The sequence below is a fragment of the Rattus norvegicus genome, chromosome 4, assembly GCF_021556685.1.
Source record: "Rattus norvegicus strain SHRSP/BbbUtx chromosome 4, alternate assembly SHRSP_T2T, whole genome shotgun sequence".
NCBI classification, from domain to species: domain Eukaryota; kingdom Metazoa; phylum Chordata; class Mammalia; order Rodentia; family Muridae; genus Rattus; species Rattus norvegicus.
The window spans coordinates 125,450,264-125,467,577 of NC_141537.1; the positions used below are offsets into that span (position 1 = coordinate 125,450,264).

Here is a 17,314-nt window from a genome sequence, read left to right on the forward strand (position 1 = left end):
TAATTAATTATATTGGTATGTGAATGGTTTTGTATGTATGTGTGTGTATATGTGTATGTATGTATGTATGTATGTATGTATGTATGTATGTATGTATGTATGTATGCATGCATGCATATGTGTGTACAAGTGTGTACAAGTGTCCTAGGAGGCCAGAAGAGGGCTTCGATCTCCTGAAGCCAGAATCACAGTTGGTTATGAGCCTCCTAATGTGGGTATTGGGAAATGAACTCCAGTCTTCTTCAAGCACAGCAAGCACTCAGCCCCTGAGCCGTCTCTCTAGCCTTGTGTTTATTTAGTTTTTGCGATGAGGTTTTTCTATGTAGCTCAAGCTGGCCTCAAATTTACTCGGTAGCTCAGGCCAGTCTCCAACTCATGTTCTCCCTGCTTCATTCTCTCCACTGTTGGGATTACGTGTGTGTTCCTCTATGCCCTAATAAGACTGGGTTCTTACGGTTGTAGGCAGCAAAAATCAGTTTAAATTAACTTTAGAGGTAAATAGAACATTGACTGATACATTTACCTGAAGAGGTAAGGTTAGGAATCCTCCAGATGTGGCTATATTCAGGTGCTGAGATGTTATTAGTCCGCCCCATTTCTGGGGCTCTGTGTTCCTCAGTGCTGCTCCATTCTCCCTGAGGGACTTTAGCTGCCCTAGTGAAACCCCATCTCAACTTAGAAGAAACCACCTCCTCCTGCTCCTCCTGCTCCTCCTGCTCCTCCTGCTCCTCCTGCTCCTCCTGCTCCTCCTGCTCCTCCTGCTCCTCCTCCTTCTCCTCCTCTTTTTTCTAAAGAATAACTTTAGTATTATGCATGTTGCATAGTGTATGCATATATGTGTGTTGGGGGCAGTGCACATGGCTTGACGTGCTTGTGGAGGTCATAGGAAAACTGTGACATCCGTTCTCACCTGTCACCCTTGTATGGGTTCTGGGGGTGGAACTCAGGTCACCAGTCTGATATGACAAATGTCTTTAACCCATCGAGCCATCTTGCCAGCTCCCCAACCCCCAGTGCTTTTAACAAGAGTTCTGGCTGCTATTCTAATTGTCCAGGCGTAGTCAAGTCTACAAGTGAGCAACTCTGACTGGCCAGGTCTAGTCCACATGCTTCTCCAGAAGTAGGATGTGAAATCAGTTTTCAGATACCTCATAGGATGAGGTCAATAGATGTGCCTCATCAGGTCAAGTCAGTTCAGACTGTTCCTACGTTGGATGTGAGTGCCAGCAAGCCACACAGACCCTCTTATCTATCTGAGATGAGCTGGCCCGCTTACCGCTCAGGATTTATCCAGACAGAATGATGTTGCTCTAGGTCCCTTGAACAATGTGCTGAGAATTGTGTTTTAAACACACTGTCTCCATCTTCCTCGTTCGTTTTCCCCCTTCCTTTGGCATGGCCCAGGAGAGTCAGGAACTCGTTTCCATCTCTGTGCCTCACCCATGGCAGATGTTACTGACCCACCTTGGCTTCTGTAGGCCAATGTCCACCAGGAAGTGGAGGAAACCTCTGCGACTTCCCACTCATGTTTCAGTCTCACCTTAGGGTTCTGGGCTCCTCAAGAACAAGGATCTCAGCTTCTTGAGGTGTAGTCTTTCCTTGAACATAGCCTGGTACAAAGTAGGTGCTTAAGAAATTGTTGACTGTTCCTACCATATGGTACCTTGGACTCAGTGTCTGAGCTCAGTGTGCTCAGTATGTGGCAGTGAGCGGTCTGAGGAGGGAGGCTGGCAATGTACTGACAGAGCAGCCATAACTTTGCTCAGGCCGTGGAAGAAGCTAGAATTGCTGCCAGAGAGGAGAAGTGGAGCATAAGGGGTGTGACAGGTGCCCCTGCCTACCTACCAGCCCCGTCCCTGTACATCACCATTAATTCCAGTTACAGTGTCCTTGAAATCTTAGATCTCCATTGATAAGAATGCTTTTCCTGATTCTACACATTTTTATAGTCCAGGAAAGCTGAAAAAGGCCTTCCTTCCTGTGTCTGGGCCAGCAGCGCTGCGGGTGGCCTGAGATGCCAGGCCCAGAGCTCTGCCCCCACTTGTCTGTTTCCCAAATCCAGTTCTAAAGAACAGAGACTCCCTGTCTTTTTTTTTTTTTTTAAGTGTCTGGGGTGCAGCCCTATTGTGCTCCCACTGAGCATGCACAAGGCTCTGGGAGTCACCCTGAATACGCTATGTAATGCAAACAAGTAGATCAAAATTCAGGAGATGGATTTTGGGCCATCCTCAGGCGATAGCTGCTGGGCAGCAGAGTCCAGCCGGTCTCCTGGGCATGACGGTGCTCAGTAAGTTTAATGTGGTAATTGGTGGGCTGTGCCATTTCTAAGAATCTTGGGGCCGGACAATCCAGGTATCTCAGCCAGCAAAGGAACTTGCTGCCTCCTAAGCTTGATGACCCAAATTCAATCCCTAGGAGCCTCCTGAAAGTTGTCCTTTGATCTCCACATGCCCCCCAAACCCCCGCCTCCCGCCACACACTGAAATGTAATAATACCGATGATGACAGTAATAAAGAGAATCTTGGAGCTTCTTCACTCCTCTGTCTAGCCTTACACTCTCCATAGTGGATAGCCAGTGACAGATCTAGGACCTGGACAGATTACAGAGCTAGTAGGGCTGTAGGCTTTCTGGTCTAGTCCAGTGAGTGGCTTACCTGTGCATGCCAGCAAAAAGAACCTGTTGAGCCATCTCCCTCATTGGGACCTTTACTGTGGACGTCAGGGCTTCCAGCAGCCCTACACAGTGTACAAAGACAGTTGGGTGATTCACTAGGACTTGGGTTGTCTGGGTTCAAGAGCAAAGAAATCTGAGAAAGGATGCAGAGTGAGTTAGAGGAATGCAGGAGGGGAGGGAAGGGGAGAGAGAGAGAGAGAGAGAGAGAGAGAGAGAGAGAGAGAGAGAGAGAGAGAGAGAGAGTATCTTTGCCTGGCTGACCACATGGGTCTGTATTAGCACATGTGTGAGAGCGCAGGTCTATGTGTGCATGTGTGTGTGTGTGTGTATGCTTGAGATTCAGCATTCCTCATCCCTGGTCCAGGTCCCACAGGCTCAAGGAGGCCCCTCTCTAGCAGGTGTGTTGAGAGTCACCCATAGTCAGACCTGGTCACCCTGTACATGCAGGCCCTGACCACACCTCTTTGCTTCCTGTTTGTAACAGGTGCAGAGCCAGTGCCACAGCCTCTTCAGAGGAGCCTCTCAAGCGTAAGTACTTTTTCAGCTTCCCTATAGGCTTGGGCTCACCACCACACCCACAGCAGGATCCCACGGGGGAGGAGTCCCTGAGGTCCCTGAGATGGCCCCAGCACCTTGTTCTTGGCACCTCAGGTGGAGGGTCACTTGGTCTGCCTGTACACATTCTGTGGCAAGGAGTGGCTGAGGTAGATGTCATGTGTGGGTGGGGTGGAGGGGTGGGAGCTTGGATGAGGTGATACTGAGACCCACCTTCAAGGGGTCCCTGGCTCCAAAGACAGAATGTTCCAGCTTTTGATCTCAAGCCTCTTCAGTCTCTTCCGTGTGTGTGTGTGTGTGTGTGTGTGTGTGTGTGTGTGTGTGTGTGTACACTGCTGGGAGTGGATTGGTGTGAATTCTGAGTTCTACCATGAGCTCTAGCTCCAGCTTCACTCAAGGTTCTATTTGAACAGAACTGGAAATGTTCAGCAAAGTTGTGAGCGAATCTCAGTGAGTTTCTGATGCCCTTCATGCTGATGGTCCCCAGGTTGATGCTGGCCAGGATGTCTCATCCCTGTCCACTGCTGTGAAGAACCACATAAATAGTATTTTTGCTGAATCACTGGGGAGTAAGGCACAAGTGGGGTGCCCCTTCCCCTAGTCTTAGTATTTCCTAAGAGCAAGGCCACTGTCTTATGTAACCACAGCCCGATTATCAGCTGGGGACATTTAACATTGACATAGTTCTTGTATCTAATTGGCTGGTTGTCTTGGTACTGCACCTTGCTGTCTCTTCTCTTTAATGTTTCCCCCCTTCTTCTAGTTCAGAATCCTAATAGAGCCTGCAAGAAGGATTTGTTTTCAGGCTGATTTGGCTGATTTTTAAACTTGGGACTCAAAGTCCTTTAATCTTGACATCTGAGGGTGCATACGCACTCTCAGAAGGTTCCAGGTTCAGGTCCCTGCCCTGCCATCTGTCCTGCCACTTTGTTGATCTTGTGACCCACCTGTGGACCCTGCTCTCAGATTTGAGAACTCCACCTTTCTAGAGATTTTGTAATATCTAATCTTCTCCCCCACCCCTTTCTCTTTTCCTTTCTTTTCCATGGCTCTGGGGTTGGAGTTTTCCAGCATCAGCTCCATCCTAAGCTGTTCTCTTAGCTTCCAAGGAAGGGCTGGGGCGTGGTCAATCTGGGGTCATCTGTGGAGCTCATGAGACCCTCCTTAACTGGTGTTGTGGCCGGACCCAATTGCACTTTTGGTCAGTTTCTAGCCGAGTGTGCTCCTGTATCAACAGCAGCCAACTGGAGACCATAGGTTCTCTGATGTCAGATATGCCCATCCCCAGAGACTCAGAAGACCTCCGTCAGCAGCCGTTGAGTAGGCAGATAACCTGCTTGGTTATGTTCAGAGTCTGCACCCTAATGGTCATGTGTCAGGGACACTTATTGCCCATGAGAACTGGACTTTCCTGAAAGGGTAACACATTAGCTGTTACAACCTCAGAGCCATGTTACAGCCTCAAGAGCTGCAGGAGGTAGGAGTTTTTGCTCTTTCTGTAAAGATGGCAGATGAACAGGTGGAATGCTTACTGAGTGCCAGGCACGGCCACACCCCTCAGCAACTCGGGTGCAGACTTAGAGTGCTGTTGTCTCCTAACTACTGATAGCTCCATTGTTCAGAATGGGAGACTGAGACTCCGGGGTAAAGGAGCACCTCCCAAGTTCTCACAACTATGAACCCACCTGCCCAACTCTGGTGCCCACTTGGTGGCACCACCCTCCCTCCCTGTAGGTGGGGAGTCCCTTCCATCCCCAGCTACTTCCCTTTTCCAAGGTCTTCCTGCTGCTGGTTAATGAGCAGCCAAGGAGAGTGGAGGCCAGGGAGGCCACTGCTTGCTCTGAGGCTGGAATGTGAGTTCTAGTTCTGTTTCTAGATAAAGAGTCTTGTGCAAGTGGCTGGCCCCATGGGGCCTGGCAACCTTATAGGCAGAGAATAGATGGTGACCATGCTATTCCTCCTCAGCGCTGACCTGAGATGCAGACCAGGCTACCTGGGCACTTCGGCCCTGTACCACTCTTGTATAGCTTGCTGTTTCTGGAAAGGCTCGTGGCCTCCTCTCCACGTGGTGGTCAGTGGGTTTGCAGGGAGCATATTCCACAGGGATGACACACAGTCTGAGTTTTGGGTGTGGCCCACCCCACACATTACCTGGGGCCTCTGGCCTTTGGGTTTCCATTTGAGAAGAGCGAGATCTATCTTTTCGGCCTTAGAGTGGAGAGCATAGGAATGGAGAGTCAAGGCAGGTCCAGGTCCATTCCAAGTCTGGGGTCTAGGATGTGGCTCAGTGGTCCTTTGCAATGTCTGGAGTGCCTTCTCTACAAAACAAACAACAAAGCTCTTAGCCCCCAACCTGTGCCAGATGTGTGACCCTGAAGGGAGTCATTTACACCTCTGAGTCTCAGACTCTCACTTCTCTAATGGAGTAGTTATGTCAAGCCAAGAGAGCTGCAGTCCACTGCAGGATGGGGGTTGGCAGAACAGGTGACATGGACACTTGGTGAGCCCAGAGACGGACGTTTTATGGGCTCAGAATGACTAGCAAAGTTAGTGCCAAGCACTCCAATAGAGATTCACCAAAGGAGTCTCGAGGGAAGCTGCATCCCCTCCATTGAAGAGGCAAGTCTACCTCCTGGGGTGCTGTTTTCTGGGGTGTTGATTTCTGGGGTGCTTTCCTCTGGGGTGCTAGTTGCTCTAAGGAAGAGACTGTGAGCAGGGCATGTCTCCTGCTTGTCTGTGAATGCCAATGTCCTGCTTCCTGGAGACCTCCGCAGTGAGAAAATGCCACTTAGGTTTGCTCTGACTATAAAAGTCATGTTTTCAACACAGAAATACTAAAAGGGAAAAAGTCACCCTTTTTTCTACCACGCAGAAGTGACCGCAGTGTAACGGAGTGGTGTGTGCACTCACACATGTGTCCGTAAGTTGATCATGGTGGAACATGTGTGTCTTCCTATCACAGGAGGCTGAGGCATGAAGGTCTCTCTCTAGCCCAAGCTTTATTTATCTTAGGAATTTAAAGCCAGTTGGGACTGCAGAGTAAGACCCTGGATTTGTTTTCTTTTGTTTTGTTTTGTTTAAGATATGAGATCTGAAGCCAGGCCATGTTGGCAGAGGCAGAGGCAGAGGCAGAGGCAGAGGCAGAGGCAGAGGCAGAGGCAGAGGCAGAGGCAGAGGCAGAGGCAGAGGCAGAGGCAGAGGCAGAGGCAGAGGCAGAGGCAGAGGCAGAGAGGCAGAGAGGCAGAGGCAGAGGCAGAGGCAGAGGCAGAGGCAGAGGCAGAGGCAGAGGCAGAGGCAGAGGCAGAGGCAGAGGCAGAGGCGCAGAGGCAGAGGCAGAGGCAGAGGCAGAGGCAGAGGCAGAGGCAGAGGCAGAGGCAGAGGCAGAGGCAGAGGCAGAGGCAGGCAGATCTCTGAGTTTGAGGTTTACAGAGCCTGGTTTACAGAGTTCTAGAACAATCAGAGCTACAAAGAGAAACCTTGTCTAGAGAAACCAAAACCAACACCAAACCAAACCAAAAGATAAAAGATCTGAAATTCTGCTATGTTGTCTGGGCTGGTCTGAAACTCACACACTCTAGGCTCTAGCTGTTCTCTGTCTTGTCCTCCTGAGGAGCTGGGGCCACAGGTATCTGGCCAACATTTTGCTCTTGAATAAAGACAGGTGGAGGTTGGAAAAAACATTTTAAAAGAATACAGGAAACACTTCTGTCAAGCCCCAGGAGGGTATATTTCCATTTTCCTGCCTTTTTCCTTGGCTAGACCCTTAGTGCTTTTTGGGCTTCCTCAGTCTTCCTCTGAAGCCTCCCTCCCTGCCACGTTCCTGCTTGTCACTGCTGGTCTTCCATTCCAGCTTATCTCCAACAGGCTGCCTTCACCTCCCACCCCATCCCCCACCCCCAAGCCCCAAGTCTATTCCCATCCTGGGAACAGTGAGTCACTCACATTTATAGCTTGCCTGCCCTAGGAATTTTCTTTAAGCTCTAATAAAACTGTCTTCTTTGAGTTTAAACCAAAAAAAAAAAAAAAAAAAAAAACAACAACAACAAACAAACAAACGCTCAAAAGTGAGCTAGGAGCGGTGGCACATGTCTGTGATCCCAGACTCTGGAGCCTGAGGTAGGAGGATAGCTAAAAGTTGGAAGCCAGTCTGAGCTACATAGAGAGTTCCAGGGCTCTTGAGGAAAGTATTTATTTAATCCCCAAATGAGAAGTTGCTTTTAGTTATGCTCGCCAATAAAACACTCTACAGTGAACAATGCCCTGTTTCTATTTTTTATTGCAATAAACTATATATAATGTGTAATCGATCGTCACTCTCAGGAGGGGGCTGAGTGCTGGGGATGGAACTCGAGGTGTCAGCAGGCTAGGCCAGTGTTCCACTCTGAGACACACCTGAGCCCCACTGTAGACACGGTGGCTTCAGGAGCCATCTCTGAACTTTTCTGTCTGATGCCCTGACCATACTTGCACAAGGTCATATCTTACAACTCGATGCAGTGTACAAGTCCTCCCCTTCCCCACATGGGGATGGGCCCCACGGTGCATGCTTGCCTCAAATTCTGCTACTTAGATGCACTTCTATTCTGGGCTACCCATTTTAAAGATGCGCAGACTGCCAATGTCAAATCTCTGGTTCTCCAGAGACCATACTCTTTGATGCTCCTACTGACATCAGTGACAACTTTGGGGTACTAGGAGGAAGTGGCAGCCCTGATCTAGGGATACTTTTGCCTTTGGGGCCTCAGAGAAAACAAATTAAAACATCCCACCCTAGACCTGTCCCCTACCCAGCCCTCCTCATTAGGAGAAGACTAGAAAATCCCAGAAAAACAAAACCAAAAACCCATGAAGCCTGGGAAGTTAAAAACAAACTCTATCCTCTAGTGACCCCCGAATCCGTTCCTCTCATGTATGGACTTTGTCAAAATGGGCATGAAGTCATGCATTGCAGCCTCCTGGGAGGGTCAGGAAAGAAAAAAAAAAGCTTTTGGTACAGTGACAGGCACATAGTAATTGCTCAATAAACAGTAGCCGTCATTGCTACACCTTCCTGCTGCTGGTATGATGGGGCTCTGCTGTTTTAGGGGGGTCAGGACACACAGGCAGAGCTCTAGTTTTCACAATGCTTTCTGCATTTGGCACCCCCATAGTCACTTAAGATAGCTCTTACTGACCCATGTCACAGGTGGGAAAACTGAGGCAGTGACAGTCTCTGACTATTATTTTCCGTGCTGGGACATGGCTTTCCTCACAAATGCCAGGGCCATCAGGTCATCTATCCTGGCCATATTTGTGGCCAAAAAGCTTGGGCCTTCATCACAGTGTCCCAGGTAAAGCTTTTTGTCCTGGTGCTTGGTCCCAGTAGAGGTCAAACGAGAATTCTGTCAAGGAAAAGGTCTCTTCAGGAAAAAAACCAGTCTCAGAGATCAGAGGTGCTCTCTGCTCTTGAGAAGTTTCTGAAAGGTATTTCTACTTGTTCACCTATTATCAGCCTGGTCTGCAGAGGGAGCTGGCTTCAGACTCCCGTGCAGGAGATCCTCCACGGTATCTACCAGTTTCCCACCAACTTGCAGAGGGGCCTTAGGCAGCTGCTCTACCTCTCTGGGCTTTTTCCAGTGAACACAGAGGAGGTGGATCATATGTTTCCAGATAAGCTTTTGGGGTGACAATGACCAGATAGGAAGCCTCACCGTCACTTAGTGGCTGGATGCGCTGGTACAAGGAGCTGCTCCCTCTTTGTGCCAAATGCTCTTATCTGTAAACCACTTGCCCTGTGAGATCTGTGGAGCACAAGGAAACACTGTTCCTGCCCAGGTCCTGGTCCCTGCTCAGCCCCAGCATGGTAGCTTAGTGGGACACCACTCTTGTTTTGGCTGTCATTCTTCTGTCCATCATTTCCCAGGCTGACTCTGTCTTCACCTCCAGGGTTATCCCTCCACTCTCAACCATACCTGCACTCCTGCCCTTCATCCCTGGACTCTTGTTCTTGTTGTTTTTTAAGACAAATTTTTATCTGGGGCCCTTAATCATTCAGGGCCTTCTTTTCTTTTGGGAAGAATGCCACAATCGATTAGTAATGTCTGTTAGGGGAGCAGACTAGCAGAAGGTGGAATGCATGCCATTTGTGTGGTGTTCCCTTAGTAATGGACACCTGAAAAGGGAAAGCCCAGAGGATTTCAAAAGGTCTCCTTAGCCAGTAGGAAAGAGGCTTCATGGGGGTGGGAAGAAGAGGAGGAGGGACCTGGGGAAGGAGAGTGTGACACTGTTCACACCAGGCAGCCTGAGTATTTAAACTCTCATATTATACTGTGCTTTGTGTTTTGTGCTGGGGTGTGGATAACACAAGGATCTTTGGGACACTGGATAGGGTTGCCAGGTAAAATACAGGGCACTGACTCTGTGAGAATTCACATGTATCACTCTGTAAGCCACTCTGTGAGTCCTTTGCAAGAATGGCAAATGGTCTTAATTCAGCCCCCAAATTTGGTAGATTTAAAAACATGTGCCTCTTATTAATGCATCTGTCTAATCATGGTCACAGAATACTGCCTGGGGTTGGGTGGGGTTGCCAAATGTAATAAACCAGACATTCAGGGACATCCATAATCCTAAAAGAGACAGAACCAGAGTGGCCCTTGTTTTTGGCTTTTGAAACAGGGTCCTACTGTGTAGCTTTGGCTGGCTTAGGAACTTACAGTAATCCTCCTGTTTTATCTTCCTGACTGCTGGAATTATAGGTGTGAGCCACCACACCCAGCTCTTAGAGAGTGGCCTTTTCCAGGCTGACTGATGCCTGGGTCCTATGGTCAAGGAGAAATGTCACCTCAGCTCCTGACTTGCTTTGCTTGGGGCAGGATCTTGACCTTCCCTTTGCCTTTGTCCTTTCGAGTCTTTGAGAAAGTTTGCCCTTTTATCTGTTTCTAGCTTTGCTATCCCAGGGAAAGACCAGGGCTGGCAAGAGTACTTGGTGGCAGGGGAAGTTTAGGGGAAACTCTCTGAAGCATATGGAAAGTGAGAATCGAAAGTCAGTCATCAAAAGCTGTGGACTTTTGCTGCTGTGGGTGTGTTTGTTTGCACTCCCAGCTCCTGGGAGGTGCAGAGCTCGTGGCTACCCCTCAGCTTCACAATGGAATTGAGGCCAGCCTCAGCTACCTGAGACTGTGTCAAGAAAAGAATGTGGTCATCTTCTCAGTGTTTCAGTCCCCCTTGTGTCCCAGGGGTTCAGAGGTGAGTGACAGACCCCTCAGCCTAGAGATTCCAAGGGCCATGGGAATCTGAAGCAATCTTGTTATGTGTGCCTGTGCGCATGTGCTAGGAGTGAAAACCAGGGCTTGCCACACCCAGGCAAACACTCCAGCACTGACCCTCGTCCCCATATGATGCTCTGGACACTCAAAACTATTTCTAGAGGTCTTAAGCAACAGGTGAGCAGAAGCCCGGAAGAGCATTACCCATAGCGGAAGCAGCGTGTGTCTAAACGCTTGGTGTGGCCGAGAGTGAAAGTAGTGAGCGGCTTTCAGGAAGCCAAGCCTTCGCCTGGCCTATCTTCTCAGCAGGGGCGGGGAAGGGGAGTGAAGAAGAGACTCACCTGCTGACCTCAGAGCTGCTTGTTGTGTCTGGGTGTTGATCTTGCTCCACTTAGGGGGACCAGACCCTGGGGACCAGTGGCCATATTCTGTAGCTCCAAGAAGGAGCCATAAGCTAACTGTTTTGGCGATGGGCATCCGTTAGGGAAAGGGCACAGCTGGGCTCTCACCCCAGCACAGTGGCTGGAGGTCCTGAGACAAATGCAGTTCTGATAAGTCTCACCTAGTGAGACACTCTACAGGGCTTGGGGGTTGGCCATAGAGAGCCAATCTGCTCCTTGTTTTGCATGTGATGGAGAACCAGGAGATCTGTGTTATCCCCGAGGCACACACCACCAGGCCTGGCTTTGTTTCTTCCCTTGGCGGAGGTGAGAAGGGCCTGATCAGGGTCAGTGCTTGTTTGAAAAGCTCAAGTTGATCTTCCAGGGCAGAGGGTGTGTTATGTGTCCTGGAGCAAATCTGATCCTGTGCTCACAGCCCTTCCTCCAGCCTTACTTTGTGTAATTTGACAGTCCATCTAGTAGATGGTGCTACTGAGGCCCTCTGGGAGAAGCCAGGGTCCTGAGGTCAGCAGTGACCCATTAAATTCCAATTAAAATCTAGGTGAAGCAGCAGAGGAGGCCAGTAGATTTAGGGACCAGACTCTCAAAAGGAAGTGTCTTCCACTATGGCCTTCAGAGAACAAGGCTGCAGAAGCCAGAGGAGGGACCCTCCTTTCCAGTCATCAGTCACCTGACACCAGTATTAATGTAGAACTCGGCCACCGGGTGGGGGTGGGGGAGGTCAGAAGGAACTCCTTGACCAAATAAATAGATGAGTCAATTAAAAAGGATGGAGTTAGGGGCTATTTATAGCGGTGGCCTGAATCACAGGTATCCTTGCCCCACGGAGGAAAAGGAGACCTTTTTTTGGGTGGCCCAGGCTGTATACACGATTGCTAAGCTGATTAAGACTTGGGCTGCAGAGGGTGGGACACTGGAGTCTGAGTGATGAGCCCTTGACTGTGACAGCTCAGGAAAGGTGAGGGGCCGGAGCGCTGCTGGGGCAGGCAGGGGGCGGGGAGGGCTGTCAGCTCGTGGAAACGGCTTGCACCGGGACAGACTCTGGAGTTGGCTGTCTCTACCAAGGATAGTCACAGAGAGTATCCATTCCCTGGACTTTGGCCTCCTGGTTGAACTTAATGGTTGAAAAAAAAGCCCTCTCTCTTAGCTGGAGGGATTGGCATTTAGCAATTACAGCTGGTATCCCTGACGCTCACCTGAAGAACACTTAGCAAGGCCTGTGTGGCATGTCTATTGCTGCTGTCACTGCCATCTGCCACATAGCCGCCACACCACGTGGCCGCATCCAGCCTGTGAAGGCAATTATGGTTTGGGTTTGCTCTGGAGATCTGGGCTCTTAATTTGGAGGGGGGGCATTATTTTGCAAAGTGGCCCCTCCACCTTTTGCCACTGTCAGTACTCTCCTGTGCCAAGTTGAAGGGGTTGGGACTTTGTGGCGTTAAAGGCGGTAACCCGGAAACAATCCTGAGCTCAGCAGTTAAGGATCCAAGACTGCAGAGTGTGCTTCTTCCTGCTTGTGTAAACCTTGGTCAGGCGGCTTAACCTCTTGAGCCTTGGTTGGGCATCTACAGAGCAGGGCAGTGGCTCTCATCTTACTGACTGGTAAGGGTTGGGCACCTAGAGCCGGGCATCTTGGCATGTATTGGCTGAGCAGGTGGGTGTCTCTTGGTGTGCATATGACATTTCCAGAGTGCTTTTGTTCCTGCAGGCTAAGATGCTCTGACGTCTCATTACCTTTGGACTAATTAGGAGATGAGTGAGCGGCGGCAATCACTGGAGAAGGATTTAAGGGAAGAAGGGAAATATTTAGCCTGATTAAAAACAACTGCTATTAGGTGGAATTATATAAAGCACCCAGAGCTGTGTGGCCACATGTCAGCTGCACTTATTATTCCAACCATAGGAAAACAGTTGGAATTAGAGGAACAAAGGGTTGCTATGACTACAGCAAACCCAGGTCTTTCTCAGTGCACCTGGGGCAGACCCAGTCCCCCCCTCCCCCTCTGCCTGGAACAGAAAGCAATCTGAGGCTACCGGAGAAGGTACAGGATTACTGCTGGGGAACCAGAGCCTCATTGATGGGAGATGGATGTAGGCTGGGCAGGGAGGGCATCCCTGAGGAGGTAGCATTGAGGATGGAGGAGAGCCAGAAATAATTTGGGGTGCCTGGGAGTATATCCCACTGTGAATTGCCAGGGCCTCCATGGTGATTAGAAGTGGGAGAAGGTCTCCCTTTCTGGCTTTAGCTCTATTAAGAGACATCATATTTCTCTTGTTCTCTCTCTGTGTCTCCCACTCCCTCTCCCTCCCCCACTCTTTTTTTCTCCCTGTCTGTTTCTCTCTGTGTCTCTGTTTTTGTCTCTCTCTCTCTGTGTGTCTTTCTGTCTTAGTCTCTCTCTCTCTCTCAGTGTAGAACCAGTGGCTATTCACATACTAGGCAAAGCTCTGGCATTGAACCACACCCTAAGCCCCTTATGGAGTTTTTTTTTACAGTATATATACATATATATGTATATATATTTATATACACACATGTGCGCCACGTGGATGCAGTGCCCACAGAGGCAAGAAGAGGGCACTAATCCCCTGGAACTGGAGTTACAGATGGTTGGAAGCTACCAAAAACTACCTAATCCTCTGCAGGAACAGACAGTGCTCTAAACCATGTCATCTCTCCAGCCACATGGAGTTTTTTTTTTTTTTTTTTTTTTTTTAAAGATGGCAAGTTATTTTTACCATGATGTAAAAGAGAAAACATTTTTAATAGCAAAACATTAGGAACGGGCTGGGGTGCATCACAGTGGCAAAGTACCTAGCATTTGAACCCCCTGGGCTACTGTCCTCCTCACAGCAGGAATAAAACAAAAAACAAAAAACAAAAAAAAAAAAACTGAGATGCTAGAAGGCAGGGATTCTGTCCCCCAAATAGCACCAGCTGGTGAAGGCTGTCCCAGATGGACATGGGCCATCAGTGTACATAGCCATGGAGCAAATGTCCTTGGGTAGACAAGAGTCAGAAGCAGTGATCGCTACCGTTCTCAGCCCTCCACAATGGCCAGCTCCCCTGAGTGGATTGAAAATGACTGAGGGAAGGGACAGGGAGGGGCAGTGGAAGAGGTGGGGTGTTAGGGTGACATTCCATGTTTGAGCCCAGCGGTCCAACTGGACACTGCCAGAGGTCCTGGCCGCCAGAGGTTTAGGGAGAATGTCAGTCACTTTTGTCATGATCTTGTCAGCTGGGGCTCTGAAGAACCTCTGGGAGCTCACCTAATCCCAACAGTGTTACTAAACAGGGCCCATTCTCTAGGGATTGCCTTGTGAGTTCTCTCTTGCATTGTGAGCGCTCTCTCCCTCTCTCTCTCTCCATGTGTTGTGCCCATGTGTGGGAGGAACGGTGAGGCTTTATAGCTTCAGCTTGTGGGGTTCCCCAGCCAGCTGGTTCAAACCTCGCTCCAGCCTGGCCTCAGCAGTGGAGCCTGAGGCCTTTGAGGTCTGCCTCACTGTTGGTATCCATGGCAAGTATTTCTTTGGTTGGGAATATTCTGTTTCCACCCTGTAGGAAACTGAGTCCCCTTTCCCACAAATCCCGGACGTGTCCCTGTGGCATGGTGCTGGCTGTGAGAGGCTAGCCTGGAAGATTTTTGCCCTTACCAGGATGCTGAGCTAAGGTGGACCTTCTGTATCCATGGCTGCCCACTGCGGTCGGGTGTGGTCTGTAACACTTTCTGCTTGGATCAGACAGGCAGGCCTCAGAAGTCACCCACCAGCCCTCACCTTTGTCTCTCAAACTCCTCCCAGTTAGAAGAAGGCAGATGAAGTGTGTTGGCCTTGTCTAGAATTGGAAGCTTGCTGGGTTACCTGGGATCAGGGTATGTGTTTTCCCTAAGCCTGGTTTTCTGTCTTTGTGAACTAAAAGGAGTGGGTTTGGTAAGGAGCAGCCAGAGAAGGGCCTCTGAAAGGCCTCTGGCTTTGCTAGGCCCCCAGTGCATGCAGGCTGGCACATGTGCGCTGCACCAGCCAACCAACGGCTCTTCCGCTGGTCAGTTTTGTTTGATATTTTATCCAGTGCCTCCCAGGTTCCAGCCCCGCCCTTCCCAGCTTCTTTTATTTCTAAGACTCCTGGGAAGCCGATGTTAACAAGTGAGATTTCTGGGCTCCACCTTAAAGATTTGAGGTCCAGATGGGTCTAGGTACTCACGCTCTAGATTCTGTCTCAGGGTTCTACAGGCTCAGGCCAAGAGCAGACTGGCTGGGAGTGGTAGAAGCAGATGAAGCTCTCTGAGTTCAAGGCCAGCCTGGTTTATGATGAGTTCTGGGCCTGCCAGGACTCAATAGTGAGACCATGTGTCAAAAAAAGAAAAAAAAAAAAAAAACCGAGGTTTCTCAAACTGATCTTGAAGCTTTGCCCAAAGTTTCCCAATTCTGAACCAGAGCTCAGCCCCTGGTGAATGGACGGTTTGATGTGGGAGGATCTGGCAGGATCTGAGGTGTACAAAGTGGCTTAGGTGCTCCAAACAGAGGCTGGAAAGAGAAATACCAGGAGAATGTGGCAGTCCTGGATCACAAAAGGAAGTCCCCACCCACCCAGGACTGAACAGAAAGGGCTGTTGACACTTAGGTTCTAGTGAATGTCAGAGCTCTGCAGGAAGCTGGGACTCATTGGTAGTTCTTGAGCTGGGTTTGACCTGGCTGCCAGGTGGAGTCTGCTAGGAGTGAGTTGGTGGGGCCACACCTCCAAGGAGTTTCCAGAGTTGGTATCTTATGATGCCCACCCAAAGTGGCGGGTCATGAGAAGGCAGTGCTGTGCCCTCGGCGGGCATCACAAGACCTTACCTGGGCTAGCAGTGGAGAGGCAGATGCGGGGGTTGCCCTGGGAGATGCCCTGTGCTTGGAGGAAGACATAGCTAATTGTGTCAACCTCCACATACTCACCACATGGATTTTAATGCTGAGTTTTTCTTCTAGCCAAGCAGTAGCTGGTGTTAGGCACCATCTTGTAGCCCTGGAAGTCGCTGCCACCGCCACCCGCTGCACCAACGTCCGTCAGCCTGACAGAGTTAGATATGACTCCCGTGCACCCAGGTTTGCAATAGGAGTTTATTCTCTGCCTCTGGAGCCTACTATATCCACAGGGTGGGGGTGTTAGGAGTGTCCCCACTCCCCCCACCTCCCTCCAGTTCCCTCTCTGGAGCATGTCTCCTGTGGCCAATTGTGTTGGGCTACCCATGATAGAGTGCGGTAGGGCCACGGCCTTGATTTCCTCAACTACAGAGTGGGATTGTATCTGGATACGCTTCTGTGGGCCTATCATGCAGCTTCCAAGGGAATTTCCTGGTATTTGACAAACCTTTGGGGAAACACCTCAGTAGGCTCACACAAAGTCACCCACCTGGAGAGCTTGCTACTCAAGGAATGTGTGTGTGATAGAAATTGAAGGGAAGATTTGGGGCTCTCCAAAACACCAAAAGACTGTTCATCTTCTTAGGGAGGTTGTGCTCTGTGGCTGAGAACAGGTTCCAGGTTATCTTTCCTCTCTTTCAAGCACATTCTAAGTGTCTGTCTGTCTGTCACTGTGCTTTGCCCTGTGGCTCTGCAGGGCGTGCTTGCACTGAGCATCAGCAGGCCCCTCAACACCCTTTGATGTGTTTACTGTGATTGACGTCAGGAAACAGCTAGGACTCTCAGTGGGCGGGGTGAGTGACAGACAGCTGAGCACAGGCTGGTGGTAGGTTGAGAGAGGCCATGAGGCCATTGCCCTGGAGGCTGGCTGTTACTGCCTGGTGAGGGTTCTGATCATTACTCTTGGATGGTCTAGTGTTCCTCATCAAGGGCACTCTGGAGCCAAGATGTGGACTGTTCGGAAGAATCCTTTGGAGGTCTTCAGCTTCAAGGGGGGTGGGGTAAGGAAGCAGGTACAATGTTTCTTTTGTTCAGAACAGAGGGTGACTCTGGGGAGAGGGTGCCATGATTTTAGGTCCATAATCTGATTGGGCTTTGGTGTGAGTGAGGAAGAATATCCTTCTTGTAGGGGAGAAAGAAACATTAAAAGAGGAACACTGCAGGGAGGGGTGCATTTAAAAATATCACCCAGACATTGTGCCTACTGCTCAGAGGGTAAGGCTGAGGCCCAGGGGCAGTGACTTGCCTGAGGTCACAGACCAGAGTACATAGCCTGCTCTCCATGAAACAGGAATTCAGACAGCACCAATGGTTACATTAGGGGCCTGGTCGTGTGGAGGGGTTCCAAGGTGGCATGGCTAACACTTGGGGCTTCTTTTGCATTTCTGCAGAGAGAAAAAGAGAAAAGGCCTGTTTCCCTTTCATACATAGAGTACACAGGTGCAGCCTTGGGTTTCTGTAGCTTGAAAAGAGGAAGTCTGTAGACATGATAGAGGCCTCCGGGAATAATCCTGGGCTCCTGCCCCAGGACCCTGGT

The 17,314-nt window shown here is 49.9% G+C and overlaps 1 protein-coding gene across 13 annotated transcripts in view; it reads left to right on the forward strand.

Moving 5' to 3' along the window:
* The window catches only part of Slc6a6 (solute carrier family 6 member 6), a 73,795-nt gene that overhangs the window by 11,502 nt on the left and 44,979 nt on the right, over nucleotides 1-17,314 (forward strand). For 7 of the 13 annotated variants that reach the window (XR_015685339.1, XM_087656314.1, XM_087656322.1 and 4 more), the window contains 2 exons: nucleotides 3,160-3,203; nucleotides 15,844-15,960. The exons of 2 other annotated variants lie outside the window; for them this stretch is intronic. Coding sequence is in view for 5 of the 11 variants with exons in the window: in XM_087656314.1 (XP_087512440.1) it covers nucleotides 15,942-15,960 (19 nt within the window). In the remaining 6 variants the exon portion in view is untranslated. 13 annotated transcript variants of the gene reach the window in all.